The sequence below is a fragment of the Thrips palmi genome, unplaced genomic scaffold (genome assembly GCF_012932325.1).
Source record: "Thrips palmi isolate BJ-2018 unplaced genomic scaffold, TpBJ-2018v1 HiC_scaffold_7, whole genome shotgun sequence".
In the NCBI taxonomy this organism is placed as follows: Eukaryota; Metazoa; Arthropoda; class Insecta; order Thysanoptera; family Thripidae; genus Thrips; species Thrips palmi.
In genome coordinates this window covers 6,175,234-6,203,186 of record NW_023144634.1, presented here as the reverse complement: position 1 = coordinate 6,203,186, position 27,953 = coordinate 6,175,234, and the positions used below count along the sequence as shown (strand labels likewise).

Here is a 27,953-nt window from a genome sequence, read left to right as displayed (position 1 = left end):
CCAAATCGTACGTGTTAAGTGTTATTTTTGTGAATGTTTACCCTCTTTTGAGAAAATAAATGCATTAGTTGCGTGTATACGTGTAGTTCGTTTTCTTTTTTTTCGAATGACGTGCGCCGCGTTATCTCGAACTAACGAGAGTCTCAGCCCGTGGGCTTTTCGTTTACCGGGAAGCTTGTTTTGTCGAGTGCGTGCATTGACAGGTATGATTGCCAGCCTGCGGCAAGACACTATCTTAATGAGACTGGCACACATCAGCGTTGGAACTTTTTGTGTGTGTGTTGCGGTTTTTTTTCGTAACACTCGATAAAAAGAAAAAGGGTATCAGTTTTTCTACACGTATCTCATAGACTAACTCCAAAAATATACTTGATCCGTTTCTTTATTGAATAATGAGAGGAATAAATAATAAAACAGTATTTTGCCACTTCCTTTTATCACAGACTTTGGGTAGAGAGATCTACACTGGGAAAAGTAGTTGCTTACAATGTTTCGAACGGCCGCTCTAAATACACGCCTTAACATTTAGGAACACATGTTTCATCCACACAACACCGCGTGTATTGATGTTTCTCCCCGATCACTTCCCGAACGAGCTACTCGAGCTAGAGCTGGAGGAAGAGGAGCTGGAGCTGGACCCTCCGTTTCCAGAGCTGGAGCTGGACGAGCTTGACGAGCTGGAGGATGAAGACGCCGCTCCGTGGCCACCTCCGTGACCTCCGGCCTGGCTGCCGGCCTGGGACGCGGCCGCCGCCTGACTGTTGGCGGCGCCCTGGGCAGGCACCACCTCGTTGGCCGTGGGTGCGTAGGCGCCGCCGCCCTGGGCCCCCGACGAGCTGGACGCGCTGCTCTGCGCGGCGCTGTTCGCGGCGGACATCGCGCCGCCGCCGTACGCCGGACTAGAGTACGGCATTGACGGCCTCGCCGGCATCTCGTCCGGAAACACGAAGTCGCCGCCCACACTGTTGGCCGAGCTGCTGCTGCTGGCCTGACTCTGCGCGCCGCTGCCGCCACCGCCCGAGTAGGGCGCTGGGCTGTTGGAGTACGGCGCGGAGGCACCGCCAGAGTAGCCACTGGAACCACTTCCGGCCTGGGAACTACTTCCGGCCTGGCTTCCAGAGTTCGCCCCGCCGTAGGGGCCTGACGGGGTGGCCGGCGGTGGCGGGGCGTACCCGCCGTTGCTGCCCGAGGAGCTGCCGGCCTGCGAGCCGCTCGCGGCGTTCGAGGAGGAGCCGCCGTACGAGAGCGGGGTCGCAGGGGGCGTCGAGGGCTCTGCCGGCGGCGGGGCGTAGTCGTCCGGCTGCGGCCGCACGCCCTGGCAAACCGAGCACGTCGGGCTGGGGGCAGCGGGGGCGGGGGAGTAGTCCTGCGGGGGCGGACGTGGGGCGGGTTGGTATCCGCCACTGCCGCCGCCGTAGCTACCCGCCGAGCTGCTGGCCTGGCTGGATGACTGCGCGGCGCTGCCGCTGTACGACGGAGCCGCATCGGGGGCTGGGGGGCGGTGCGGCGCAGCGGGAGCCGAGGGCGGCGGCGGCGGCGGGTAGGACGGCCGGTTGCCGTAGGATCCGCCACTGCCGCTTTGTGCGCTGGAGGACGCTTGGCTCTGCGAGGACGACCCCGAAGAGGATCCACCATAGGCTGGGGGCGGCGCAGGCGCGTACGTGGGTGCTGGGGCTGGTGGTGGAGCCGGGGCGTACGTTGGCGCTGGCGGTGGGGCGGCGCGGGGGCGTAGGTCGGCGCAGGGGCGGGGGGCGGCGCGGGGGCGTAGGCCGGTACTGTCGGAACTGGTTTCCCACACACCGAGCACGTCGTGGGCCTGCTGGGGTTGGCTGCGTACGACCCACCGCTGCTTTGGGCCGACGACGAGGCCTGGCTCTGAGACGACGACCCTCCGTAGGACGGCGGTGGGGGTGGTGCAGGGGCGTACGTGGGGGGCGGAGCTGGAGCGTAGGTCGGGGGCGGCGCGTAAGATGGGGGTGGAGCAGGGGCGTACGTCGGGGGTGGTGCAGGGGCGTACGTCGGGGGCGGCGCGGGGGCGTACGTCGGGGGTGGTGCAGGGGCGTACGTCGGGGGCGGCGCGGGCTTGCCGCAGGTCGAGCACGGCGGTCGCGGAGCGCCAGAGCCACCGTAGCTCCCCGCCGAGCTGGAGGCCTGGGACGACGACGAGCTGGACGAGTAGGCGCCGGAATGGCCATCACCGTGCAAGGGCACAGCGGGCTCGGCGGGGGGCGGCTGGTATGCAGGCTGCGGGGCCGGCGAGTACGATCCTCCGTAGCTGCCCGCGCTGGAGGAGCTTTGCGACTGCGACGAGGACCCCGAAGAGGACCCTCCGTACGACGGCGGGCCTTCTGGCTGCCGTGGCGGTGGAGGGCTGTATTCCGGTGGTGGCGAGTACGGCGTGGATGGTGGAGGAGGCGGTGGCGGTTCGTAAGCCGGAGGCGGAGGGCCTGGGGGTGGCCCATGAGGAGGTCCATGAGGAGGTCCGTGAGGTGGTGGCGGTGGAGGGCCGTAAGAGGGAGGTCCTGGGGGAGGTCCATGATGCGGTGGTGGCGGTCCGTACGGGGGAGGCCCTGGGGGCGGTCCATGAGGCGGAGGCGGTGGTTCATACGACGGCGGTGGTGGGGGAGGGGGTCTGCTTCCCTCACAGACAGAGCACCCTGGACGCCCTCCCGCACTGCCGTAGCTCCCGGCCGAGCTCTGGCTCGCGGACATGCTGGCCGAGCCGGCGTTGCTGCCACCGTAGGAGGCGCCCTCGGGGCGGATCACGATGGTCTGCGTCGGCCGGCCCTCCATGCTGTAGGAGCCGCCTTGCTGCGGCACGCCCTTCACCACCACCACGATCGTGTTCTTGCTGGCGGAGTGCGCCGCCGACTGGCTGCCGCTGTACATGGGCGTGATGGTGATCTGGCCCGTGGTGGGCGGCCTGGGCTGCGTGGTGAAGGTGACGGGGATGGTGATGGTCTGGCGCTGGCCGCCGCCCGGCAGGGTGATGACCTGGCCATGCGTCGCGCCGCCCACAGAGTTGCCGCCGTAGACGCGGCGCGGGGGCTGCACCCCGCCGTGGCCGAGGCTGCCCGCCGAGGACGAGGCGCCGCTGTTGGCACTGCTGCCGCCGTAGCCGGGGGACTTGGCCGGGACTCGCGCGGGGGCGGGGGCGGGGGCGTAGCCGCCACCGCCACTGTAGCTGCCTGACGATGCTGAGGACGAACTGCTCGAGCCAGAGGACGAGCCCGCGCCACCGTAAGCTGGTGGAGGTGCAGGGCGCGGCGCTGCATAGCCGCCCCCGCTGCTACCACCGTAATCACCGGCGGGGGCGGCAGGCGCTGGGGGCGGGGCCGGCGGGGCCGAGTAGCCACCCCCGCCGCCGGCGTGGCTGCCCGACATGGCCGAACTGCTGGAACCGGACGAAGCCCCCGAACCGCCCCCGTACGCGGGCACGCGGGCGGGACTGGGGGCGGGGGCGGGCTGCGCGCCGTAGGCACCGCCGCCGCCGCCCGCGGCGTAGCTTCCGGAGTTAGACATCGCCGAGCTGCTGGACCCGGAGGAGGCGCCGGACCCGCCGTAGCCTGGGGCTGGAGCGGGGTAGCCGCCCCCACCACTTCCACCGTAGCTGCCCGACGAGGACATCGCGGAGCTGCCCGACGACGCCCCTGCTGCGCCGTACCCAGCCCCGCGCGCTGGAGGTGACGGGGGTGGCGGCGGTGGCGGAGGCGGCGGCGGTGGTGGTGCGGGCGCAGGAGGGGCGTACGACCCGCCCCCGCCGCTCCCCGCCCCGCTCATGCTGCCTGCCTGGCTGGCCGCCTGGCTGCCCGCGTTCGAGCCGCCATATCCTGGAACAATTAAGCCACAATTACGTCCGAGGGCACCGCCAGAGTGTGAAATGAATTCGCCGAAACTGAGTCACTCCAAGAAACTGATTCGCGATATGGAAATCGTTCCGGTTCGCTCACCATCGCCGGCCGCGCTGCTGGACGACGAGGACGAACTGGACGAGGACGAGCTGCTGCCGCCGTTGCTGCTGCTGGAGCTGCTACTGCTGCTGCTGCTGGAGGACGACACGTAGCCGCGCAGCCCCGCGCCGGCCAGGTACCCCAGCGCGTCGTTGGAGCCGCGCCACTGCGACTGGCCGGACTGGCGCAGGACCCGCGCGCTGCGGTCGCTGCCATCTGCATCAGGAATTAGAAATTCAATTTTAACGACTGTCAGAACAAGAAGGCGGCCGACATGACCGTGACCAAGGCCACGCACCGAGCGCATCTTGGAAATCATTTAGGCGCGAGTTTGTTTTCGCCGCCACCCGACTCATTCCGCGAGCCGCCACGTCTCTCTCGCACTCATGGGGCGTGCCGCGTAGGTGCGAGAGAGACGGAGAGACTCTCGGAATCAGTGCGCTGGAGGCTCCAGCGTGAAGCGCGGCCATTAGCTGACGTCAGGTGCCATAGACACGCCGGCGTGGTGCGCGGCCAAGTGCGCGGCCGGAGTCTCCGTCTAGCCGGAGGCAGGGCAGGAGGGGCATGGCCAGGCACCGCGCACTGCCGACGGAACGGAACTCCGTGATTACCCGCCACTGTGTTTTCGGGTTTCGGCGATGCGGCGCCCGCCGAGGCGCCCAGCAGCGCCAAGCAGCGCGAACAGCGCGCACACCGCAGCATCGATTACCGAAAACACTCGTTCCAGCGAGGCGGCGAGGCATGCGCACGCGGAAAACGAGATGGCCGTCCGGGGCGAGGAAAATCCCCGAGCAGCAGACTGAGGCCGTCCGCCTGGAGGCTGGGCTGCCGGCTGGACCACCTCGGGGTGGCCTGGCGCGGTCCTTGCGTAGCGCACTGGGGTTCGCCGACGCATGGTCGACTCCGTATACTGATTCGGAACAGTGCCTCACAGCTCTGTCTCTCTCGCACCCGCGCGGCACGCCCAATGAGTGGGACAGAGACGGGGCGACGAGTGCAGTGCTGGAGTCAATAGACGTCGTGCTCAGGACAAACACATCGTAAACTCAGACGCGGCGTTTTCCCCGACGAGAGTGCCGCCGTTTAGCCGACGACGCGAAGAACGAAGGTTCGCAGTCACGTCGGAGTCACTGCGCAAAGTGCACAGGACGGCCAGCTGCGGCTCCTGCACTGCACTCCTAATCACTAGAATGAACGATTCGATTTTAACACACGGAAACGCGAGCGACTGTCTTTCCGCTCAGCGGTAGGTCAAACAAAACCACCAGTGTCCTGACGATGACACAGCTGTCCAAAAAGTTTCGTCTTGCAAATCTTACCGGTCCATTCACCAGGCGGGGCCCGTCGCTGCACGATGGCGCAGGCGGTCGAGCAGAGCACGGCCAGGACGGCGACAGCGACGACGCGCATCCTGGAGGACGCCAGGACGCCGATCACGCACTGGACACCAACTGCCTCCCACACTGCCTTCTCAACGATCACTTTTAAGTTCACTGTGTTCGGCTGGCACAACACGCGCGCCCCACGGCGTCGCACTGCTACGCGGCGCACTGCATGTCGTCGACGGCGAGGTGCGCGAGGTGCGCGAGGTGCGCGACGTGCGCGGTCCTGGGAGGATGGCGGCCGCCTGCCAGCGCCGCAGCCAGCTCGAGTGATCCGGCGCCTCGCCGGCAACCCGTACTTATAGAATTAGCCGGCTAGCGGCAAGCGCGGCAAGACCGCCAAGGCGCGGGCCAGGACCCGCCGCCAGGACCCGCAGGGACCCGCAGCCAGGACCCGCAGCCAGGACCCAGCACCGCGGAGGGGGCGGAGGGGGAGTCGTGGAAGCCGGGGCCGCGGGCAGTACCGCATTCCCCACAGTTCATCGCATTTTCCAAACATTTCGTAGTATTGTTCGGAATGGCCCTCGTCGTCAGGTGATTATAAAAACAAAATGGAAAATGTGACCGCCAGCGAACTCTCTGTTTCCCATTGGAGCAGTGGAGGCACAGTATCGGCTTCAGCCACAATGCTCCCAGAAAACTACACGACGTTCTCTGCTTTACTCAAATTTTATTGGAATCGAAATTTTTCGAGAATTTTCAGCGTATACTCCCACCGTCTTCCGGCATGTTGTGGTTAGCGATGTGTCGATGTTGCTACCTCGTGTGTGTGTGTGTGTGTGTGTGTGCGCGCGCGCGCGTGTGTGTGTGTAAGTGTGGCGGAGCGTGGCAGGAGAGAGAGAGAGAGAGAGAGAGAGAGAGAGAGAGAGAGAGAGAGAGAGAGAGAGAGAGAGAGAGAGAGAGAGAGAGAGAGAGAGAGAGAGAGAGATGCCGCTCGGAATGGGCCAGCAGAGGAGGGCCATTCGGATGCTGTCATCCGCCGATTCGGCGAATCGCACGCGGAGTTCCCATGCATCGTCTCGACTTGTCAAAACAACGTCCACCGCGGAGACGATAGACCGACTGGGGGCCAAATCGATGCAACGGTGTCTCGTCCTATCACACACTGACGGCCGCCACTGAAAAACCCTTGGTGAAGAAACTGGGCCGGAGAAACGCACTCGCCAGAAAAATGGCCTGGGGCCAAAGAAATGATTTTGGGCAACATAAATATGCTTTTTGTAGAAAAATAATTCTCTCGCGCACCGTGGTGAAGGCGGCACTGATCGAGCCTCTCACTTTAGAGTGGCGGGTGCCCGTTAGACTACGCGCACACACGCACCGCCCCCCGAATCTGGATTTCGTTCCGGCCCCCCTGGGCCCCCCTGGGGGTCACGTGGATAGTGGATCCCACAACCGCAGGCCCAAGTATGTTTCCGTCGCGTCGAGTCGGGTCGGGGCGAGAGGTCAGGCCTGGTCAGGCCGGCACGTCTGTCGTCTCTCTCGCTCTCGTGGGACGGCCCGTTGGTGTGCGAGGGAGACGGACCGCAGCCCGCTGGTACGGCACGGCGCGCGTTGGGCTGCCTACCCTCCGGGCGCAACACCGCGGCACGGCTGCATCCCCGGCCGGCCGACACACTGTCATGTTTTCCGGGACTCGGGATTTCGGCGTGCGCCTGTTTGTGCTCGACTCTGCGGTCGGTCCGCCGCCTTCTGGAATCGTTGACGCTCGGTGCGGTCTGGACGGTCTGGACGCGGTCACACGACCGAGATCGCGCCCAGATAGGCGTCGGGAGAAACTATGCTAGTCGCTCACTTAGAGTACGGAAAAGCACTTCCAGCAACTCTCGTGCTGCAAGCCGAATAGACGAGTGTCGAAAAACCGGTCCGTGTAAATCGCTGTTCGTCTCCCGCACTGCATTGCGTGCCCCCTTCGGCCCGCTGGAGACCCCAGCCGTCGTCGCTCTGTCTCCTCGCACTCATGGGGTGGGTCCGGAGGGGTGCGAGGGAGACAGAGCGACGAGGGCACTGTCCGCTCAGGCGGCGACCTGGCGGCCTCACTGCAGTCCGTAATAGAGCCCCGTCGTCCGGCGCGGCGCTCGGCGTCCTCGTTTTGGGGAATCGTCGGCCTAAGTGGCCTGTCCTGCCCCGTCCTGCACTGCACCGCCTCGCCGGCGAGCAGGCACACTGGAAGGCCGAGCGCGATGGCGCAGAGGATGGATGTACGGGTGAGTGCGTTGGTTGCGTCGCCCGGAGCGCTGGCCAGCACGCGAAAAAGCAAGGGAAAACACACAAGGACCAGCAAGGAACTGGCCGAACAGCCACACGCTGAAGACTCCCGTCGACAATAGAGCTACTTGGACGCGATGTGCCTTGAAAAGTGAAAGAACGATTTGGCCAAGCCAATAAGTACAAGTGTTATTGTTGAAGACTGAGTCGTGTCGCGTTTCGACGACCCACTGTCATCGCCGCGCGCGTCCGTTCTGGCCTGCTGGTTCCGGCCGGACCGGGGATGGCGTGGTGGATCCACGCGGCGCGCGTCCCTCGTCGTGCGCGTCGCGCTCACGTAAGTCCACCGCACTGCTACGCTCACGGCGCGGGACGTCGGAACGGAACCACCGTGCGGTGCGGTGCAGTGCGGTGCGGTCACCGCGCCGTCCGTGACGTGGTCCGCGACGTCCGCCGCGTCCGGGGCGTCATGGATTCCCCTGGTGACGTCGCGGCCGGCCGCGGTGCTGTCCAGAGCGCCACTTGCGTCGCTCCGTCTCTCTCGCACCCACTCACGAGTACAAGAGAGACGGAGTGACGACGATTCAGGCTGCAGCCGGTGATGGATCCCCGGCGCTTATTCAAACGAAAACGGAGCTGGGATTTCTGGGCGAGCGGGGACTCGAACCCGTGACCTTCTTTGTGGACGCTCCGCTCGAGCAGGGAAGCCCCGGACAAGGTGAAGCGGAGGACGGTGTCGAGTCAGGCAGCGCGTTGCTTTTTAGGATTTTTATTTATATAAATTACAAAATAAATTTAGCAGGTACTGGGGTTCGGACGGGGATGCGTTGAGGGTAGAAAAATTACCAGCCGCTGGAACAGAAAAAATAACACAAACCGGAGTGAAAATCACTGCCGAACGCGAGTCCATGTGCGAAGCAAAAATTTACAAAGCAACAACTACTGTCTCTCTGCCATGCATAACGATCGAGAGAAACACCCAGGTGTCAACCAATTAGCACTGCATGCAATTATTCACAAATTAGCAAGAAAGCAATAAAAAAGATAAATCAATGATTAAAAAACACCCATTTCATAGGGAAGGGAGTACGGAATGAGGTACGGAGGACAGGAGCGTGACTCATTAGGGAATGGAAGGGGTAAAAATACTTTGGAGGAACCGCGATTTAAAGAGCGTCGAGCTTATTGGAAGGCACAGACATTAAGGACATCTGTTTAGAAAGAAAATTATTCACATGGAAATAAAAAGAAGAAGTAACAACGGATATCGGCAGAATTATTTTGCCGTGAATTCAGCGACACAAACCACAGGAAGAAAGTTATGTAGAAAATATTTCTTTACGGTTTTAGAACGGGTTATTTACAAAGTAACCAGAAATAATTACAATCAAACAACAACAACACCATCCATTTATGTACAGCTTGTTTTCATGTTAGGTTAGGTTAGGTTCAAGGACACTCAGGACATGAAATGGGCGGGAGGCAGTGCCACCTACCCGTGCCCGTAGTAGGAGCCATACCCTCCGTAGCTGTAGCCGTACGAGGGGGCGGCGTAGTAGGTCGGGGCACTGTAGTAGACGGGGGCGTAGCCATAGCCGGAGTAGCCGCCGTAGTAGCCGCCGTAGCCGTGGCCGTAACCGTAGCCGTGGCCGTAGCCGTGGCCGAGGCCGAGACCGATGGCCTTACCCTTGATGATACTGGAAGCAGAAGGAAGAGCAGCCGTGAGGAAACTTAAAAACAAAAGTCGCGTGATGTCACATCACGGGTTAGTCGGCGTCGGGCAACCCCCACGGCGTCTCGGCAAACCAAATGAGGCGTCGTTGAACTCGCAGAGCTGTTTTTCCCAAACACTTGACACTAAGCGTTTGGACACACAGTGTCACTCAATCCCTCACTGTGGCAAAAACCTACGGAAAGTTCTGTAAGCAGCTTGTGGGAATTCTCCGTAGCCCCCTTATCAATATTCTCCGTAGGCTCTTACAGTATTTTCCGTAGGACCGCACAGTATTCTCCGTAGGACCGCACAGTGATCTCCGTAGGACTATACAGTCTTCCAGGTCCTACGGAGGAGACTGTGCGGACTTACAGAGAATACTGTACGGCCATACGGAGAATTCTGTAAGAGCCTACGGAGAATATTGATAAGAGGGCTACGGAGAATCCTGGCAAAAAAATTAACAGAATTTTCCATACCTTTTTGCCACAGTGCTCCCCCCCTCTCTCCTCCGCCTCTGCGGTGGCAGGACAAACAGACACGCCTCAAGCTGGCAGCCGTTGTGGCGGAGCACCCTACCCTACACTGCAAAGTGCTTCGACGCAAAATGGCAAATCCTTCATCCAGCACGTAGCGCCTGCGATGTCGAGGATGGGCCGCCCCGCCAAGCAGGCGTGCCGGCCGCGTTGCCTCCCTCGCAGGCGCGCTCCACTCCATCCGCGTCCTCTCCCTGTACTCACCCGGCTCCGAGTCCCAGCGCGCCGGCACCGACGACGCCAGCGCCGAGGGCTCCGGCCCCCAGACCGACGGCTCCGAGTCCCAGAGCGCCGGCACCCAGGGCACCTCCCAGCAGGAGGCCCTTGGCGAGAAGGAGGCCTCGCTTCTCGCGGTGGTGGGGCTGGGCCTCGCCGACGGGCACCACGGCCCTCTCCACGGGGATGGGCGCCCTCTGTGTGGGCAGCTCTGCGCAGAGAAAGAGTCAAGACTGGAAAACAACAACACGCGCAGACAAACACCAGGACGCGTCCTTTTCCCCCTCAAAAGGCTGCGATCGTACCGGATCCGCATTATGAATTCACCGGTTGCGAAAGCTGATACGCGAGATAAGCTTCTTTCTTTTTGGTCCGACTTTGTGATCTGGAGTCGGGCCGGCCCGGCCGGTGTCACCGGCTTGGCCGCGACCTTGGGCCTTGGGTCGGCGCGGCCCTCGGCTTCGGCCGGCCGGCCAATCGGCTGCGAGCCTCGAGCGCCAATCACCGGGCCGCATCGCGCATCGCGCTCACACCACTGCAAGTGCCATTTACACTCTTACTCAGTCCCCCGCTTGGAATCGCTCCAGATACTCGACCGACTTCTATCGATTTAGCCGGCAAGCAGCGACCATGACGACATAGACCAGTTATTGCACAAAATTTTCGAATGAGAGATAGTGCTGTGTGACACTCACGGCTTCAATTTAAATCAGTAGAGTTTAAATGAAAAAATTCTAACCACAAGCATTGCTTGAATACTGGACTTTGAACAAGACTGAGTAAACTTTAGTAGAAATAAAAACGTTTTTCACGACACTTTTGAATAATGCTGATTGCAAATCGTAGTGGGGCTGCAGGATGATGTAGCAGTGGAAGTACGGCCCCATCGTAATCCTGGGCAGGACGGGGCCGCATCCACCGCTCACTGGTCGGCTGGTTGGCGCTTACCTTCCAAGGGCTGGGCGACGCACAGGCAGGCCAGCACGGCCAGCACGGCCACGGACAGCAGGGTGGAGGTACGCATGGCTGGTTAGTCCACTTGCTCGACGGAGTGTGATCTGTCCCCGCCCGCGGCCACGCCGGTCCTTATACCGCGTCGCCACGCACTCGCCGGCCACCATGTCGCGCGCCAGGGCGGGGCGGGGCGGGGCGGGGCGGGGCGGGCCCTGTCGCGGGGGGTTGGGCCCGCGGCCGGAGGGGGCAGGGCGCGGCAGGGCGTGGTGGGGCGGCGTGCCCCTCGGATCACGGTGGCTCTTCGTCGCCGCCGAACAGGACCTCCCCCTCCCCCTCCCCCTTCCCCCGAGCTGCTCTGCTATATGGGCGCTGTTTGGCGATTTTAAATAAGAATGTGGATGGGGTCGGATGCGGGCCTGTAGGACTCCATCCTCTCCAGGATGCCGGATAGGCGGGGCTCGGCGGGGCTGGAGGACGCTTCTGGATCCTTCCGACAGGGTGTCTCTGCGCCAATTAAAACTCGCATAAAACAAGGCTGTAAAATACGTCTTTTTTGGGGCGTGTGAAGGTGTAGAAAATTTAATAAAAGCAACGGCATTGTACTACGTCCGTTCAGAACGGTGGGCTGCGTCTTTAGTGCTAAGTCATTTAGGGAACCGTTGCAAGAAAGATGACGAAGAATCACGCGCTGGTTTGGCTCCGGGCGGGCACAAAGTAATGACAATGAATCGGCAGAATCACAACCTTCACCACATATTTTTTTCTGCTCTTCTTTATTTTTGCCAGACAGACAGTGTCACGTTCAAGCGGCGATCCCCCCGGAGTCCACCGCCACGCCGTGCCGGTCCAGACGGCGCTCGGTGCTTCCGGGACGACGGAGAGCCTCAAAGCGCGCCACCGTCGCATTGTGAACGACAAACAAATAGCGCGGGGCGGGCACACGTGCACGGCCGTGCCCTGGCAGTGGCGTGGCAGTGGCGTGCCCTGGCAGTGCCGTGGCGCGCCTCGCGCGGTCTGTGTCTCCGCACGCCCCGCACGCGCGTGCCGCGACTCTGTACGCGGGATGCGCGCCAGTCAATGAGACACTCGGCCTTCTGGCCTTCTGCATTCACTTGAAACTTTGAAACTTTGAAACTTTGAAACGGCTCTTTGTGGCTCTGGCTGGAATGGCCGCACGCGGCCACGCGGTCCCCTCCCACCGCCTCCGTGTTCAGCGACTTCCTAACTCAACCTAACCTCACTTCGAAACGGCACGGGAATGGTCTCGGAATCCAGCGGCTTCCTGAGGATCGGATGGCAAGTCGTTGGTGGCTCATCGAAGTCCGTTCCAGAAAACCGCCATCACGAATATGACACGAGGGTTACCCAAGCACGGTCACCGGGGACCTCCGGGCCGAAGGTGGAGGTGCTAATTGCGTCTTACGAAGTAGGGCTACCTTGGCGCAGGGCAGGGCTCTGCGTCGCTCTGCGTGCGCGGTCGAAAGGATTACCGAGTCACTCGGGGTGACCGCCGGCGCCGCTAGGTCCGAGTGGCAGTGCACAAAAAAAATGGGGGAAATTCCCCGGACCGGTATTCGAACACAAGTCTGTCGGCTGACTCAAATTTTTGGCACACGAGCCCCGTTACGACCGGACATGGGACGAGATGGGAGTGCCGTCCTAGCACACCGTTAAAACAAAGACGCCACTATTGCTGAGCCAGCAGCTCCTCCAAAATTCGATATTCCCAAGGTACAAACTTTGTTCAAACTTTTAGTGAGGAGTCCGCGTGCGCAAACATTTACTTTTAACAAGCGAAAGTTCATAACCGTGGGACTGCCTAGCCTAGCCGAAATAGATCGCGCTCTTGAGGATTCTATTTGTACGTTACTGTCACGTGATCTCGTTGTGTCGTTCAGTCGTTTAGTCGAGCAGCGCGGTTCGGTGGTGGGGCGCAGTCTACCGCAGGCATTCGGGGATGGGCGGGGGGGCGGGGCGGGGCGGGCGGGCGGGGCGGGGGGGCGGGGCGGGCGGGGCGGGGCGGGGGGGGCGGGGCGGGGCGGGCGGGCGGGGCGGGGCGGGGCGGGGCGGGGCGGGGCGCCTCTGACCGCACGCAGGGCGCCGCGGCCCATGAGGCGTCACCGTGCACGTGCCCCGCCACGCCGCGGTCCCCGACGGTCCCCGAAGACCCACCAGTCCGCGGAGGGACTTGAATGCGCGAAGCACACGGCAGCGCTGCAGACGCTGGCCGCGGACGCGAGGGTGTTGCCCCGACACTAATGGGTCAGGTCAGTGCGGGTCAGGTAAAAAAAAAAACTTTGGATGGGTGTTCGAACCCGAGAGTTGATTTGTTTCTCTTTCCTCAGCGCACGCGGCGCCGTCCACCCGCTTCGCGGGGCAGAAAGAAACTCATAGTGTCCGTGCGAAAACATGCGTGGTCGTCCGTGTTGAACTTGGACTTGAACTTGGCTGCTGAAACCGGTTGCCCGCCTGCCGGTCGCGGTGCACAAGGTCACGCGGTGGGAGGGGAAGGGGAGGGGGAAGATCCTCCATTCAGCGACCGGCAAACGCGGCCCATTCGAATTTTTGGCGCCCGTTCCGCGCGAGGTAAGCAGTGGGAGAGAGACAGAGCGGCGGAGCGCTGTTCCGAACCGCTCTGCTCTGCTCGCGCCACGCCGCGGTCCGGGGATGCTTCGGCTATGTCATGGGTTGACTTAAACGATAAAGGTACACGCGGTGGCTGATGGGCTGGGCCGGATGTAGCGGCGTGTGTGTGTTTGCCCAATCTATGAGGATCGCGGCGAGCCGGGACGTGACAAGGAGGCTGGGCGTCGCACCGCGTCGCGCGCGCCTGCAGGGGAAGTCCCCCGCCAAGTACCATCCCGACGGCCGCATCCGAACGAACACCGCGTCTCGCACGCTGGCCCGGCGGTGGTCGGTCTGTCTCTGTCTCTCTCGAACGCGGTCCAGGATGACGTGTGCGAGTGCAGTGCCACACCGCCGCGACGCCGCGCTGCCGAAGATACGCGCCCCCGGCGTGGACGTGCTAATGGGATGCGTCGACGTGGTGGTCATCCTGGCCGCGGACGCCGCCACGGCGGTCCCGCGGGTCCTGCGGGTCCTGCGGCCGCGGCGCGTCGGGCCAGCGACCGGCACGGGCATGAGAATCGCCCCCAAGGACGCGCAGGGCCACAGCAGGCTCGTTCGTCGCTCTGTCTCTCTCGCACCCCTACGGGCCGCCCCATGGGTGCGAGAGAGGGCGCAGGGCGTGGCGGAGGACGGCGCAGGGTCAGGCGGGGTGAATGTGGGGCGGCTTACGTAACGAAGGGCGACAAGACGAACCCGCAGAGAGATTACAACGTCGGCGTTGAAGAATTTACAAAGCAACTTTTCAAAGACCAGGCTGGCTCGCGCTGATGTCCCTGCTGAAGCTCCCTGCCTCAGAGATACGAGCATCAACTTCGTGACTTTGAGGATTTCACGCGGAGAGTGGAGCGAACGCTTATTTTATCGCCTCATTGCGAGTCTGATACCCTCATGTGGACCAAAACAGATGTATCTGAAAAAAAACGAGAAGGATGGGCTAAAAGTTCCTTTAGGTTGTACCTGTGCCAGACCAGACCCTCCCTCCGCGGCCCAAAGCCAAAACGGACTCGCGTCGTGTTCCTTTTGGCGAGATTCCTCGCCGTCGGGGTCGGGTCGCGCCGCCATGCCCATTGGGTGGCCGGGCCGGGAGGGCACCGGATCCACCGAGCTGCAGATCAACAACAGCAATGATAGCAACAGCAACAGCAAGTGCAGCCCTAACGGGTGCGGCGCGGCGCCGGCGACTCGAATCATGAGCAAGAACAACATGAACCGGCCGTGTGTCTACTACACTATTAGAACGTAGTGTTTAGAATGCTTTCGCTACGTGCATACACACGCATCCCGTCTCTGCAGCCTTTGCGTCACTTTGTCTCCCCCCTCCCCTCCCGCGCAGCTGCTTCGCGGTGTCCAGATCGTCGGCAGGCCCACGGCAGGCCATGGCAGGCCGGAGCCAGGAGCCGTTTACGACGCCATGAAAAATGTTTGGCGGTACTCTGCGGTCCTCCGCTCGGCACCTGACACATTCCCTTCGCAGTGCACGGCAAAAAATTAACTCTTTTAGGCATTTTCTTACCTTTTCCCCCTTATTAGTTCAGGCGCATCTGATATCAGTAGGGTATCTCAAGACTGAACGTATGGTGGTAAACCCAATTTAAAAATTTCGGGGTTTGTCTTTGGTTGGTAGTGTAGCCGTGAGTGAATGTTCTGGAACCTAACCGTGGTGTGGTTTTCGAGGCCCACCTCGCCGACGAGCCGACTGGCTGAGCCCTGTAAACCACACTCCAGCGCCGCTCCGCGCGCGCCACGGGCATTTTGGATTCCAGCGTTTGCAGGCTCAACCAGCGTGCTATTGGGTCGGGACCGGTTCGGCGTTAGGAAAATTTGGGGGACCTGGGTGCCTGTGTGTGTGTTATGCTACGGTCTACTGGAAAGATGAAGATTGCCCCTGGATGTGGTATTTATAATCGAGCAGGCGTGAAATAGGAAGATCGACGAAGAGAAAACTTTGTTAAACCGGCGGCAGGGAGCCGAACACCACCTGGAAACCATTCGCTGACTCTAGAGTTCCTCTGAGTGCTTCCAACCGTGCGAGATCGGCGTGACCTTCGGGTAGGGACCGCAGCAGAAGCTGAGAAGACTGGTAGCAAGCCTCGTGAATCTGGAATAAAAGCGGGATGACGGTGCTGACGAGAGAACGGCTCCACGCCGAGGCAGAGGGGCACTCGGGGCAGACAGCAGCCAAGCTGCGATACGGCACACTGGAAATGAAAGGCAGCCGACGCGAAGTCGAATGGGTTGCGTGTCGGCCGGGCGCTGAGCTGCCGAGTGGGCATTTTATGCCGGGTGGGCTGCCTGCCTAGCCGGCGCTGAAGAGACGATCCACGTGCCAGATAGCAATGCTGCAGGGGGTTCGTCGCTGTCTCTCTCGCACGCCTGCAGCACGCCCCGCGCGTGCGAGGGAGACAGAGCGACGAAACTACAGTCGAGTCTGCAACGCACCCACAGTGTGGTCCCACACCCCCTCCGGCGTGATGACGGCAGTCGTTACCCCGGGATGATTGCGAACAGGCGCTGTCTCTCTCGCGCTCACGGCCCGCGAGAGAGACAGGGCGACAGGCCGCCGGGCTGGCCGTCGACCGCGGTCCATAAATAGGGGGTCCGTCATGGCGGCGCGGGCCATAGCGCAGCGCGGTCTCCAGAGAGGCTGCCACCCGCCAGGACCGCCAACACCCCCGCGACTCCGCCATGGCCGCGCACTTCTGGAAGGCGGTGGTCGCCGCCGCCCTGCTGCAGGTCGCCTTCTCGCCGGCCCACTCCGCGCCGCAAGGTAACTTTTGCGGCCAAGTGCACCCCACCGTAGAACAGCACAAAGTAGATGGGGAATAAGATTGGCCGTTCGGGGAACTTTCTGCTTCCAAAATGTGAATGAGAAATGAGAAATCGGTGTCCAGACCGCCGGTCCCGCCACGTGAGCGCCTGCGAGGTAGGCCGCACCTCGGTCCTCGCGCACGCGTGCGCGGCGTGGCGGCCTACCCCGCCCATCGCAGGCGCTAGGCGCGCAAGGACGTTCGTACTAGAGCCCTGTCGGCCTCCCCGGCGTGCTTCTCCGGAGCTGTGTCCAAGGGAAGCTGAAACTGAAAGACAGTCCTCGTCCTGCCACTGACCGCCCTGCCCTTGGCCCTGCCCTCGGTCTAGGCATCTCCGTGTACTCGTCCATCGACGAGAAGGGCGAGCAGCACACGTCGGTGGTGCCGCTGAACCAGCAGCAGTCGGCGGCGCTGGCGCAGCAGAACCTCGCGCAGCTCAACCAGCAGCAGAGCGCCATCGGCAACCTCTTCGGCGGCAACATCCTGGGCAACATCCTGGGCCTCGCGGCGCAGGCGTCGCAGGCCCAGCACCACGTGGTCCCCGTCAAGCAGCACAACGTCGCCCCCGTCGTCAAGCAGCCAGTCGGCCAGAAGGTCGTGGCCGCGCCGCCACCGCCAGCCCCCGCCGCCGCCAAGACGCCGTGCGCGGGCTGCGGCGTGGCGTAGAGCAGCGTAGAGCAGCGTGCCGATGGCGGGGAGGGCGACGGCGTGGCCTCGGCCGAGGCCTTGGTCGGGGCGAGGACTGGCGCCTCCGCTGGACGGGGCGCGAGCACCCCCAGGACTAGAACGGTTAGACACTTTTCTCTTTATCCGGGGAGGCACGCGGGGGCACAGACGAGGAGTTTTCGTTTTTTTTTGCAGAAAAAAACTAATTTTTAAGTTCGAAAAAAAATAAATGTTTCCGCTATTTGCCTTAATTTCCATGTTTGGCCCCCTGCTTCCAGTGACCGGCGGCGGCGTGTCCGTGTCGGTGAGCACGGACAGCCAGGGCAACACCCACGAGAGCGTGCAGCACCTGACCGCGCAGCAGGCCCAGCAGCAGTTCCTGGAGAACCAGCAGCGCCTGCAGGCCCTCTTCGCCGCCACCAACCCCTTCAACTTCAACTTCGGCGCCTTCAGCCCCTGGCTCATCCCGCCCATCAACTTCGCCTTCCCCTTCGGCTTCCCGTTCGGCTCGCTGCCGCTGCCCGCCTTCGCCTACCTGCCCGCCGCCCTCGCCGCCAACGCCAACAACATCGTGGCCTCGGCCAACCAGGCCGCCGTCAACGGCGCGCAGCGCGCCAAGTCCACGGTGGACGCCGTCGTCAGCCAGACGCAGAAGGCCGTCAAGGACGCGATCCACGCCGCCGAGGCCTAGGGCCGCTGGGCCGAGAAAGCGCCGGGATACTTTCCTCCGGGACTGTACAAACACCGCGGATGGTTGGAAATAAAAGCACGCAGTAATGACAGGCCGGTATCCGACTGCCCCGGGCACCCACACTGCGAAAGAGAGAAGACCCCCCCCCCCCCTTTCCACTCCACTCGCCCCGGGAGAGCAATTGCCGGATCCATGGGCAAAACAATGACACGGCGTCAGACTTCCGGAAGGCTGAGTAGTCCGGGGAAGAGGAGTACAGTGCGAGCCCTCGCCCTGATGAAGTCCCCGTCCCCGCAGGCGGACTGCTGGACTGCCGGCGCTGCTCGGCGCAACGCGCGGAGCGTCCGAAACTTGACTCTAATTTGCGGCGCGCTTGACACTTGGCGGTAACACGTGCCGCACGCGTGCGCGTTGCGTGCCAGATGAGGCGTGGCGCGGCGGCCGGAACACCCGGCACGCCAGAGCGGCGCGCACGCGTGCCAAAGCGGCGCCAAGCTCTCTCTGTCTCTCTTACTCCCACGGAACGCCCCACGAGTGCGAGAGAGGCAGAGCGCTCGGCCGCCTGATGAGGAATAAAACGTTTTACGGACTCCGAGGCGCTGCGCAGTGCATCGGCCCCAGCAGCTTGATTATTCCGAAGCTCCGTATCGTCGCTCTGTCTCTGTCGCACTCACAGGCCGTTCCGTAAGGGTGCGAGAGAGACGGCGCATGGACCAGGGACATTTTTTCGCAACGATTAAATTAACTTATTGTGTGTGGACCAGGTGGTGCAGCGTGGCTCTGAGTAAAAATAAGTTTTGAAGCTCAAGGTTCGGGGTGAGGTTCTCTAATTTTTGCTTTACTCCCAGCTTGAAGCGAGGTGGCACGCCGGGCGATGAGTTATCGGTTCGGACCGGCCTAAAGGCGCAAGGAGCGTGAGTGGTGGACAGGCGTCCTCGAACCCGTCGCCGTCGCGGGGCTGTCGCGGGGGGTTCGGATCCGGACGGAAGACGCGAGTGAGAGAGACAGAGATAGAGTGGCGGTAAAGAGGAAGCAGGATAGCAGGCAGTCCGGCGAAGTCTCCAAGAATGGAAGCAGCCATGGACCATCTACCGGTACAGCGCCATCAGCTCAACTGCGCGTACTATCAACTATCAACCAATACCCGTGTGTTCCTTCCTTTTCGTTCGTAGGATTTTGTTTGTTTTGCTTCTGGAGGCGTGTTCCGTGTTTTACGAGTTTCGCGGCTTCGCGCCTAGATCGCCCCTGAGCCGAGTCACGCCAGGCTGCAAAATAAAATGCACAGAAACAAAGGAGGTGAACGAACCGCCAACCGGCGCCCGGGTGGCCAGGCTCCGCTTCGCCCGCTTCGCACACTCCGCGCAGGTTTCCGCCTAGGCCGCCGGGGCGCCGAAACGAGAAACTGCACTCCCTACAGTGTAGCGGCGTCGTGGTGTGACAGTGTAGGGGTTGGCAGCGAAACACGCCATTTGTTTTACTTTCTTCACACTTTGTTTCCTCATTGGCGCACATCCGAGCGACTGTTTGTCCGTTTGAGCGGCCCTAGTCTCCGATTCCCACGACAAAACGGTTGCCATGTTCATACCACAGCGACAGCGCCGCCCTCTGCCAACGGTATGAGAAATCGCGCGAGCGCTGTTTGCGTCGCGTCGCTTTTCTCGTCCAGCAGGATGATTCCGAACGGCGGTTGCGTCGCCCTGTCTCCGTCGCACCCCTACGGCGCGTCCCGCGAGTGCGACAGAGACAGGACGATGAAAGCCCGCTCAACGGCCGGGCAGTTCAAGGGCGTTCCTTGGCACCCCTTCGGCGACCCTTGGTGGCCCGCTGGTACGCTGGTACGCCCCCGTGTGCTGAGCAAGGCGGGGCGGGCGTGGCGGGACGGGCGTTCCATGGCGGGGCAGGACCTTGGGCAGACTGCTGACCGCCGCCACGGCGCTGCGCTGCATCGCCACGCCGGCTCCCAGCCCGGCCGCCCCGCCCCGCCCCGCCCCGCCCCGCCACACAGCGTTTCCTCGACATATAAAAGGAAGATCGTTGACTTATGGCGGCGAGTGCGTTTCTGCCCAGCAAGCGAGCCAGTCGCAGTCATGGAGTCCTCACACTGGATACGGAGGACGGCGCTGACGCTGGCCCTCCTGGTGATCGTCCTGTCCGTGGCCACGGCCGCCCCTGCCGGTCGGTACTCTCGCACCGAGCGCCGAAAACAGGTCTTCTTACAGTGCCGTCTTACTCGAACTCGATCCAAACTTGTCGGCGTGTTGCAGGACGCGAGGCCAGGTCCCCGAAGAGGAGGCCATTCGGCTACGGAGGCTACGGCGGCTACGGCGGCGGCCCGGGGTACGGCCCGGGGTACGGCGGCGGCCTCGGCGGCTACGGGGGTAGTCAGGCCCAGGCGCAAGCCCAGGCGCAGAGTGGAGGCTACGGCGGCAGCCAGGCCCAGGCGCAGGCCCAGTCGCAGAGCTTCGGGGGCCCTTACGGTGGAGGCCCTTACGGTGGAGGCTTCGGCGGCGGCCCCTTCGGCTTCTTCCGTCGCCGCAGGGAAGTCGGTGAGTCACTCATACAGTCAAGGGGAAGATAGACGAAAAAATAAACAAAGTATCATCTGTTTGTTTTCGTAGTTAAATGTTCGGGCTAGTCAAAATTGACACCTGCCCACATTTCTTGACCACAGCTCCCGAGACGGCCGTGGCCGTCACCGAGGCCGCCATCCCCGCTGCGAACGTGGTGACCGACACGGCCCCCGTCGAAACCACCCCCGCAGGTACGCCAACCCTCCCGCACGAAGGCCCGGTGAATTTGCGCGCCAAAAAAGTCGGACAGAGCTACGCAGTGGTCGCGTGTTTCGGACCGCGAGGAGGGAGAGTGGGAGGGGGATCAGGAAGAGGCGGCGGAGGAGTCGGGGGGATAACGACCGAGCTTAGCGTCCGTCTGGCCTGGCCTGGCCCGCGCAGCGTGAGTTGCGTTGCCGAATTTAATTAATTACGAGCGGAGTCGGGCCCGGCCGATTGTCCGCACGCTGGCCAGCTTCCGCACGCTGCGCGCCGAGACGCCACCTGCCGTCGGGAGGAACACTGCAAACAACGGGCGACGAGGCGCGAAAGCAGAGAACGGTGCGGCGGACTGGCGGCGTCGCAGACGTCGCAGATTCAGTTCATTGCGCCGGACTGAATCCGGTCGTCCTTGCGACGCCGTCGTGCCACGCCGTGCGACTCGGACGTCCTGGCGTGGCCAGCCGCGTGGTCCAGACGCCCCGCCACGCCCCGCCACGCCCCGCCCCGCCCCGCTGCACCGCATGCAAGCAGGGACCATCCTTGATTGGCTCGGCATGGCGTCACGGCCGGCCAATGGCAGGGCGAGCAAGGGCCTCCAGGAAGGGCACAGGGGGGCCGGCGGGCCCTGCGTTTTCGTCGCTCTGTCTCTCTCGCACTCATGGGGCGTGCCGCGGGGGTGCGAGAGAGACAGAGCGCCGAAAGCAGTGCCACCGTTGGGCTCGCAGGGCGCAGACACGACATCGGGTGACACGGGATGGGCTGCACCTTCAAGGCCGTCAAGGCCGCCAGGAAGAGTGGCTCTTTGTGTGGGCAGTGTGTGAGTGTGCGGTTCGCGAGAAACGCGCCCGCCCGGGAGTGCTCGCCAGACCGGAACGTGAATTAATCCAAGTCTTTGGCTGCTTTGAGATCGTTATTTTTTGTCGTGCCGCTGTCGCGTGCTGCTGGTGCGGCACTGCCTCGGACGTCGGCGAGAATAGACAAGCGGTTTTTTCATCGGATTTAATTTTGGACTTATTCTTTCCGGAGTCCAGCTCGCAGAGGCTGGTGGCGGTGGGACGATTAACTGCAATGAGTACCTGCTCAGTGGGCACTAATGGGTAGAATTTAAACTAGCGTGTGTTTGTGCCTTCAGCCCCCACCACGGAGAAGGTGGTCGTCGTGGCCGCCGAGGTGTCCACCTTCCCCACGGCCGCTGCCACCTCCTCCGAGACGGTCTTCATCGTGACGCCCGAGGCCAGCGAGGCCAGCGAGGCACCAGTGGTCAACGCCTCGCCTTCCAGCGAGACCGCCGCCCCCAAGGAAGCCCCTACCCCCGTCCCCAGCGAGGCCACCCCCGCCCCCACTGACGCCGCCCCCGCTGCCTCGAGCGAAGCCCCTGCTGCTTCGACTGAAGCTGCTCCTGCTGCCTCGAGCGAAGCAAGCGAAGCCCCCGCCGCTTCCGCTGAAGCTGCCCCGGCCTCAACAAGTTCCTCCAGAAGACGCCGCGAGGCTGACGGTGCCACCACGGAGTCGTCGACACCCAAGGCTGAGCCCGCCACGCCAGAGACCCCCGCCGTCGTCCCTTCGGAGACACCGTCCTCGACTTCGACGGCAGCCTCAACCTCCACGGAGTCCTCGCCCTCCTCCACGGAGGCCGCCGCGGTGTCCACGACCGCGGCCGCTTCGTCCAGCACGGCGGCCGCTTCCCGCAAGAGACGCGCCGATGAAGCCACCACGCCCAAGGCGGAGTCCGCCACCCCTGAGGTGCCCGTCGTCCCCAGCGAAGCCCCTTCCTCCACCACGGTCTCGACCACCACGGCTGCGGCCACAGAAGCCACTGCCTCAACCACTACCGAGTCAGCCTCATCAACCACCGCGGCAGCTCCTTCGTCCACGGAGACGGCCTCGACAACCACCGCGGCAGCTCCTTCGTCCACCGAGACGGCCTCGACGACCACGGCGGCCGCGTCACGCAAACGGCGCGCCGACGAAGCCACCACCCCCAAAGTGGAGTCCGCCACACCCGAGGTTCCCGCCGTCCCCGCCGAAGCTTCCACTACTGCTGCCGCGCCTTCAACCTCTGAGGCCACCGCGTCGACAACCACCACCGCGGCGCCGTCGAGCACCGAGGCCGCTGTGTCCACCACCACAGCTGCTGCCACACCAGAAGCCGCTGTCTCGACCACCGTCACCAGCGCAGCAGCCTCCTCCAGCGCCGAGGCCAGCTCGAGCAGCTCAAGCACCGCCGCGTCCAGGAGACGCCGCGCGGACGACGCGACGCCGACGACCGCCGTTCCCGTCGAGACCACCTCCGCCGCGACCAGCCCCGTCTCGGTCGAGACCACCGCTGCGCCGACCAGCGCCGCTCCCGTCGAGACCACGGCCGCTGCAACCAGCCCTGCCTCCGTGGAGACCACTGCTGCTGCCGCCAGCACCGCCGCCACCGAGACTGCCGCCCCCAAGGCCCCCGAGACGACGCCGGAGACGCCCGCCGTCCCCAGCGAGTCCGCAGCTAGCGACGCTCGAGGCAAGCGCTCCCCCGTTTTAGGTCTTTTGGGCAACAGGCACGGCGGCCACCGTCCGCACGGCGGCGGCCTCTTCGGAGGCTACGGCGGCTACGGAGGCAACGGCGGCTACGGCGGCTACGGAGGTAAGTGAGGCCGCACAAAAGCGTGAAGCCAACGGTGAAGCCAACACGACTCTTGCCTTACTTCCACTAGCTGGAAAGTGTCGCATCAAAGTGTTGGTTTCACGCCGCGTGCGCCGAGGGCTCCCACCCCGCTCCACTCCCGTCCATGACCCTGTCCTCGCTGGCCCCGTTGGCCCCGTGTGCATGGTGTGACCCTCCATGTCCAGGTGGCGCCTCGCAGGCGCAGGCCCAAGCCCAGGCGGGCGGGCACGGGGGCGCGCAGAGCCAGTCCCAGACCCAGACCCTCTCCCTGGGCCCCTTCTCCATCTCCCAGACGCAAAGCCAGTCGCAGGCCGGGGCCGGCGGCCGCGGAGGACCCCTCTACGACGAGTAAGTAGGCGTCAGGCCACCGACATTTGGTTTGGAAACCAAAGATTTGATTAATCCTAGGGTATTTCTTGACACTGCAATAATGAGAAAGAAGAAAGACGATTGGACATCGGTTTCAGCCAGCACCAGTCACACTGTGTGAGTTTTGACATACAACTATACCCTTACTGACTTGCGTCTATTCTGTTTGTTTACAGCTACAGCTTCTACTAGTACCTGAAGATTGACCCCGCCCTTTCCGCGTGAAGAGATCTCAAAGAAAGATTTTTTTTATGAATCAATGAATGAATGAATTGATAAACGGATGAATGAATGGATGAATGAATGGTGTCGCGGTGAGCTATTTAGGTTTTACATTTTCTGTGATGTAGCTCTCATTTGTGTATCGGATCGACTTGTGCGTCTCTTGTTGTCATATTGGTATGCGTGTCATTCCTCTTCCCTTACGCCTGTCCTGAAACTTCCAAATCCCACGTCATCAAGTCAACCTCTGTACATTGAGTGCTTATTTATTTTCCAATAAACTTAAGTTATTTAAGGTGACCAGGGAATGACTACTCATTTACAAGCCCCGCCACGGAAGCCTTTACTCTGCTCCCGACTGAACGGCAACGCGACGAGCACGTTGACTTCAGTGTAACGCGTACCATCGACCCATTAAGTGACTGCTATTCCCATCGAGATGCAAATGTGTGGCATTGTGGCATGCAGGCCAGCTGCAGCCAGCTCACGGCGCCTTCCTGGTTGCCGGGCAACCGTCCCGCTCCACGGCAGCGCGCCCTGGTGGCTGTGGCGCGAACCACAAATGGCGGTTCGTCGGCGAGGTGGCGGGCGCGACCGCCCACGGAGTCGCCTCCACGGAGCACCCCTTGAGATGGAGATCAGAATGTGGGTCTGAAAACTCATCAGGCAAAATGGCTACGCTTTCGAATGCAGTTGACATGCTAGACCGGTCGAATGCCCCGTGAAGGTAGACAAGGAGGGGTTGCTGACTGACGCGGCGCTGGCACCATGAGCGGGCCGCCGTCCAAAAAGCCGATGAGGCCGAAGGGTGAGTCTCAGCCTGACTGCTGTGCGAAATGACCTTCCCGTTCGCGTAACTCACACCGCCGTGGCGCCCTCTCCGCTCGGCGTCGCGCATCACAGCCAAGCGGTCCCCGGCGCGGGTGGCGGGCTCCAAGAAGGCCCCTGCCAACGCGGCCTTCCTGACCGTGCCCGAGAAGGCCGTGGACAGGACGCCGCCGATGACGGCCACGGCCGCGGGGAGGGCAGGGGCGCTGGTGGCCGTGGCGGAGGGCGAGAGCCCGGACCTCCTGCGGGGCCCAGTGGCGGCACGGCTGACAGACCACTGCCCACAGCCCCAGCTCCAGTGTGTAATCACGCAAAATCCAGAGCCTTCCAAAATCTAAAACGAACCTCTATCAATCGGGAAGCATTTGCCCCCGCAAGGCCGGCGCTGACGGTGACCCTGAACGACGACGGTGACGGCGACGAGGACGGCGACGTGGTCCCGGAGCTCGTGCGGCGCGCCGAGTCGCCGCGGTCGTCCGTCAGCGAGTCCACGCTCTGGGAGCACGTCGGGCTGCAGGCGGGGCTGTCCGTGTCCACCGCCACCGTCCCGTACCCGGGGACCGCCGGCACCGCCGGCTCCGCCGCGCCCGACAAGAAGAAGTGCTGAAAGAAACGAAACACACTCGTACACAAAAGCGTCTGATTCTCTGCGCCGCCCGGAGCCCACAGCCAAGCCGACGCGTATGTGCGAACGGCTGCCTGCCATTACGGCGCTCATCGCTCCAGGTCCAGGGCTCCAGGCGCCAGCACGCGGAACCTGAAGCGTGGCGGGCCGAAGGAGAGCCTCGCGGCAACAGTTTGGAGAACTGGCTGGTGGGAAAAGACGGGAAGTGTCGAATGTAAAGATGGATTTATCGAGGTGGTCCATTCGATCCTACTCGAACTCGAGTCCGCGGAGCCGCTCGCAGTGAACAGGGCACGCGTCGACCACTTCGGCACCGTGACATAACGCGCACCGGGCCGCCGGGCACACAGTGGTCGCAGTCTGATTCCGAACAGTGATTTGGACGCTGTCTCTCTCGCACTCTTGGGGCGTCCCGTACGGGTGCGAGAGAGACAGAGTGACGACGCGGAACCAGCCCGCTAAAAACACCGCGAGCCTGCGGGGGCGTTTTAGAAAGCGAGGGGTGCATGGCGCGCGCGTGTCCCGTAGAGCACCGCGAGAAGGCGAAGGACATTCATTTCGACGAGACACGCCAGCACTGTCTGCGGAGCCTTGCGGAGCACGCACACGCAAGGCGGGGCTCGCTGGGCGGGGCACCACAACAAGCACCCCCCTCTCTTGGCGGCCATTGATGCAGAGAGGTCTGTATTTCTCGCACTCGTGGGGCGTTCGGTACGGGAGCGAGAGAGACCGGCCGTCGGGCCCTCCGGCTCGGAATCGGTCTGCAGAATCCAGTCTCAGTGCGACTCCGGTGCGACATCTAGCGGTAGGAGCCCGCCGCCGCCCCACGCAGCGCGGCTCTGGCCGGCGTGGTTCTGACTGCTCTCCACGGAGCGAGTGGCGGCAGTGTTTCTCTGCCCACCGTGCCGCCGCCGCCTCCGAGAGTCGCGAGTCCTTGCTGCCCTTACCCGCCTTGCCGAGGACGAGGGCGGTGCAGCGGCCGAGGTCCTGCTCCTGGTCCCGCCCCCCGTGCGCGTGGACGCCATCCCCGTCAACCCCGAAGACGACTCCGCACAACCACCACCACCGCTGCGGTCTGGAGGCGAGCCTGGAGGTCAGTGTCGAGGCAAAACGGCCACCCCTAAATCCAGAGGCGGAGCCAGACAAACCCGAGGACCACTCATTACCTTATTACTAGAGGTTCTGCAAATGGCCCCTGGCCCATGCAGTGGTGGGTTTCTTTTCATGTAAAATTCCCCCGCTGCTTTCCAGATGCTGCGTTCCACGGGTTCCACGGCGGTCGCCGTCCTCGTCGCGGTCCTGCTGGCGGCCTCGGTGCAGGGCGTCCCGGAGCAGCAGGCGCCGAGCCCCGCAGGAAAAGGTACGCCGCCCCTTCCCTTCCAGATTCCAGCCATTCCGTTGCATTTCGTGCATTCCCCGCCCGCCCGTTTATTGTTAATGTTCGTTTTTTTTCGCGATATTTTGACGAGGTACTTAAGTGCACAAGTACACTTGAGCTTGCTCCCGCCGCGTTTTATCGTTTTGCCACTTTACTGGGCGCGTTCTCCTTCTCTTGCCAACAACAGTGCCAAATTTTGCAAACATCTAAGAACATTGCGACTGACAGGTTTAACGAAATTCATCTCTAAGTGCTCGGGCAACATTTTTCTTTGAAATAAATTTTTCGCGTTCAGATGGGAGAAGACTGATTGACTCCCAAAATAACGCGGCCTCCAGCGCGGTCCGTCTTCTGGGAACCGATGATGCACCGTCACGCGACTGGTGTTTGTTTCGACTTGACGAAAGAGTGAGCGTGGCGCGTGGCGGTGGAGGAGTGACTCAGAGTAACTCAGAGGTGTCCAGCGGGGCGGGGCGGCCCGGCCGCGCTGCTTTGTGATATAACGGCCCCTTCGCTTGTCTCACTTGTCTCGCCTCGGCTCGGCCGGTTATCCGTCCCGTCGCCCCGATGCTCAATCTCGCCGTCTCGGTGTTGCAGCGCCGTTCTCGTTCGGCCCCACCTACGACGAGATCGTGGTGGAGACCCAGCTGGCCGTGCGGCCCAAGGTGTCGAGCGCGGGGCTGAGCCTGCGGTCGGGGCGCGCCAAGGCGCCCAAGGCCGTGTACTTCCGGCCCAACGCCACGGCCTCGGGCGCCGAGGTCCGTCACATCACCCCCCTCGTGGCCTCGGCCTCGACGACCACCCCCAGCGACGGCATCTCCTTCGCGGCGCGCGTCGTGAGCGAGGAGAACCCGCTGGCGGTGGAGCGCGCCAGGAAAGCGGCGGCGGCGGCCCGCGCGCGGAGGGAGTCCAACAAGTCCACGTCGAGCTTCAGCAGCAGCAGCCACAGCTTCCGGTCCAGCAGCAGCGGCGGCGGCTCCGGCCCCGCGGGCGCGGCCAGCTCGGCCCCAGCGCCCCCGGCGGCACCGCCCAGCACCAGCAGCCACAGCAGTGGCAGCTCCAGCCGCACCTACACGCGGCAGCTGGCCGACGGCCGCACCGTCACTGTCACCGAGACCGACGAGTTCCACGCCTCCCTGGGCCCCGACACCAAGGCCCCCACCGCATCCAGGCTGCTCACCGTGCTTGTGGGCAGCCAGTGAGCATGCCGTCGGGCCGAGCCTACGAGGCAGGCAGGCCCGCCGAGCCGTGGTGCGATGCTTGGCTGCCTGTCCACTTGTGTACATTTCAAATCTATTTAAGAATGCTGTTAAAATAAAGTTGTTGTTCCCTCTGTCCTTGAAAGAGATTGCGTATTT

At 62.8% G+C, this 27,953-nt stretch overlaps 7 protein-coding genes across 8 annotated transcripts; 4 read left to right on the top strand and 3 right to left on the bottom strand.

Moving 5' to 3' along the window:
* Window positions 1-364: 364 nt before the first annotated feature.
* Window positions 365-3,684, bottom strand: LOC117652746 (extensin-like). The gene is given in 3 exon segments (XM_034397838.1): window positions 365-1,742; window positions 1,745-3,323; window positions 3,420-3,684. Coding segments are annotated over 3 exon segments (2,949 nt in total). The 5' UTR covers window positions 3,628-3,684; the 3' UTR covers window positions 365-580.
* Window positions 3,685-3,984: 300 nt separating this feature from the next.
* On the bottom strand, window positions 3,985-5,547 carry LOC117652592 (zinc finger CCHC domain-containing protein 10-like; the record flags this gene model as incomplete). The annotated part of the gene is made up of 2 exons (XM_034397627.1): window positions 5,270-5,547; window positions 3,985-4,166 (listed from the first exon to the last, which is right to left on the bottom strand). Coding segments are annotated over exons 1-2 (273 nt in total), but the record flags the coding sequence as incomplete, so codon positions are not given.
* Window positions 5,548-8,293: 2,746 nt separating this feature from the next.
* Window positions 8,294-11,092, bottom strand: LOC117652346 (pupal cuticle protein Edg-91-like). 2 transcript variants are annotated; one of them, XM_034397188.1, is made up of 4 exons: window positions 10,955-11,092; window positions 9,995-10,217; window positions 9,037-9,237; window positions 8,294-8,392 (listed from the first exon to the last, which is right to left on the bottom strand). In XM_034397188.1, exons 1-4 carry the CDS (start codon window positions 11,028-11,030, stop codon window positions 8,383-8,385), a joined length of 510 nt encoding a protein of 169 aa, XP_034253079.1. In that variant the 5' UTR covers window positions 11,031-11,092; the 3' UTR covers window positions 8,294-8,382. The 2 variants fall into 2 exon arrangements, with proteins under 2 accessions (XP_034253079.1, XP_034253080.1); XM_034397189.1 differs by having other exon boundaries at window positions 9,061-9,237.
* Window positions 11,093-16,273: 5,181 nt separating this feature from the next.
* On the top strand, window positions 16,274-17,752 carry LOC117652745. Its single transcript, XM_034397837.1, has 3 exons — window positions 16,274-16,355; window positions 16,592-16,594; window positions 17,340-17,752. The coding sequence occupies exons 1-3, from the start codon at window positions 16,274-16,276 to the stop codon at window positions 17,750-17,752; spliced, it is 498 nt and encodes a 165-aa protein (XP_034253728.1).
* A 2,067-nt stretch (window positions 17,753-19,819) lies between these two features.
* On the top strand, window positions 19,820-24,067 carry LOC117652889 (mucin-19-like). The gene is made up of 5 exons (XM_034398085.1): window positions 19,820-19,927; window positions 20,017-20,298; window positions 20,424-20,513; window positions 21,656-23,029; window positions 23,719-24,067. Exons 1-5 carry the CDS (start codon window positions 19,840-19,842, stop codon window positions 23,739-23,741), a joined length of 1,857 nt encoding a protein of 618 aa, XP_034253976.1. The 5' UTR covers window positions 19,820-19,839; the 3' UTR covers window positions 23,742-24,067.
* A 251-nt stretch (window positions 24,068-24,318) lies between these two features.
* On the top strand, window positions 24,319-25,199 carry LOC117652744. The gene is made up of 4 exons (XM_034397836.1): window positions 24,319-24,409; window positions 24,492-24,572; window positions 24,668-24,773; window positions 24,914-25,199. Exons 2-4 carry the CDS (start codon window positions 24,533-24,535, stop codon window positions 25,197-25,199), a joined length of 432 nt encoding a protein of 143 aa, XP_034253727.1. The 5' UTR covers window positions 24,319-24,409; window positions 24,492-24,532.
* Window positions 25,200-25,927: 728 nt separating this feature from the next.
* On the top strand, window positions 25,928-27,936 carry LOC117652894 (mucin-19-like). The gene is made up of 3 exons (XM_034398095.1): window positions 25,928-26,310; window positions 26,469-26,577; window positions 27,193-27,936. Exons 2-3 carry the CDS (start codon window positions 26,469-26,471, stop codon window positions 27,795-27,797), a joined length of 714 nt encoding a protein of 237 aa, XP_034253986.1. The 5' UTR covers window positions 25,928-26,310; the 3' UTR covers window positions 27,798-27,936.
* The last annotated feature ends 17 nt before the right edge of the window (window positions 27,937-27,953 follow it).

Coding starts and splice junctions, on each gene's coding strand:
- LOC117652889 (XM_034398085.1), top strand. CDS start 19,840: ATGGAGTCCTCACACTGGATACGGAGGACGGCGCTGACGCTGGCCCTC. Junction 20,299..20,423: donor CCGTCGCCGCAGGGAAGTCG/GTGAGTCACTCA, acceptor TCTTGACCACAG/CTCCCGAGACGGCCGTGGCC. Junction 20,514..21,655: donor CGTCGAAACCACCCCCGCAG/GTACGCCAACCC, acceptor TTGTGCCTTCAG/CCCCCACCACGGAGAAGGTG.
- LOC117652894 (XM_034398095.1), top strand. CDS start 26,469: ATGCTGCGTTCCACGGGTTCCACGGCGGTCGCCGTCCTCGTCGCGGTC. Junction 26,578..27,192: donor GCCGAGCCCCGCAGGAAAAG/GTACGCCGCCCC, acceptor TCGGTGTTGCAG/CGCCGTTCTCGTTCGGCCCC.
- LOC117652346 (XM_034397188.1), bottom strand. CDS start 11,030: ATGCGTACCTCCACCCTGCTGTCCGTGGCCGTGCTGGCCGTGCTGGCC. Junction 10,218..10,954: donor CGTCGCCCAGCCCTTGGAAG/GTAAGCGCCAAC, acceptor TTCTCTGCGCAG/AGCTGCCCACACAGAGGGCG. Junction 9,238..9,994: donor GCGCTGGGACTCGGAGCCGG/GTGAGTACAGGG, acceptor TTCTGCTTCCAG/TATCATCAAGGGTAAGGCCA.
- LOC117652745 (XM_034397837.1), top strand. CDS start 16,274: ATGGCCGCGCACTTCTGGAAGGCGGTGGTCGCCGCCGCCCTGCTGCAG.
- LOC117652744 (XM_034397836.1), top strand. CDS start 24,533: ATGAGCGGGCCGCCGTCCAAAAAGCCGATGAGGCCGAAGG. Junction 24,573..24,667: donor AAAGCCGATGAGGCCGAAGG/GTGAGTCTCAGC, acceptor CGCGCATCACAG/CCAAGCGGTCCCCGGCGCGG. Junction 24,774..24,913: donor AGGACGCCGCCGATGACGGC/CACGGCCGCGGG, acceptor CGCAAAATCCAG/AGCCTTCCAAAATCTAAAAC.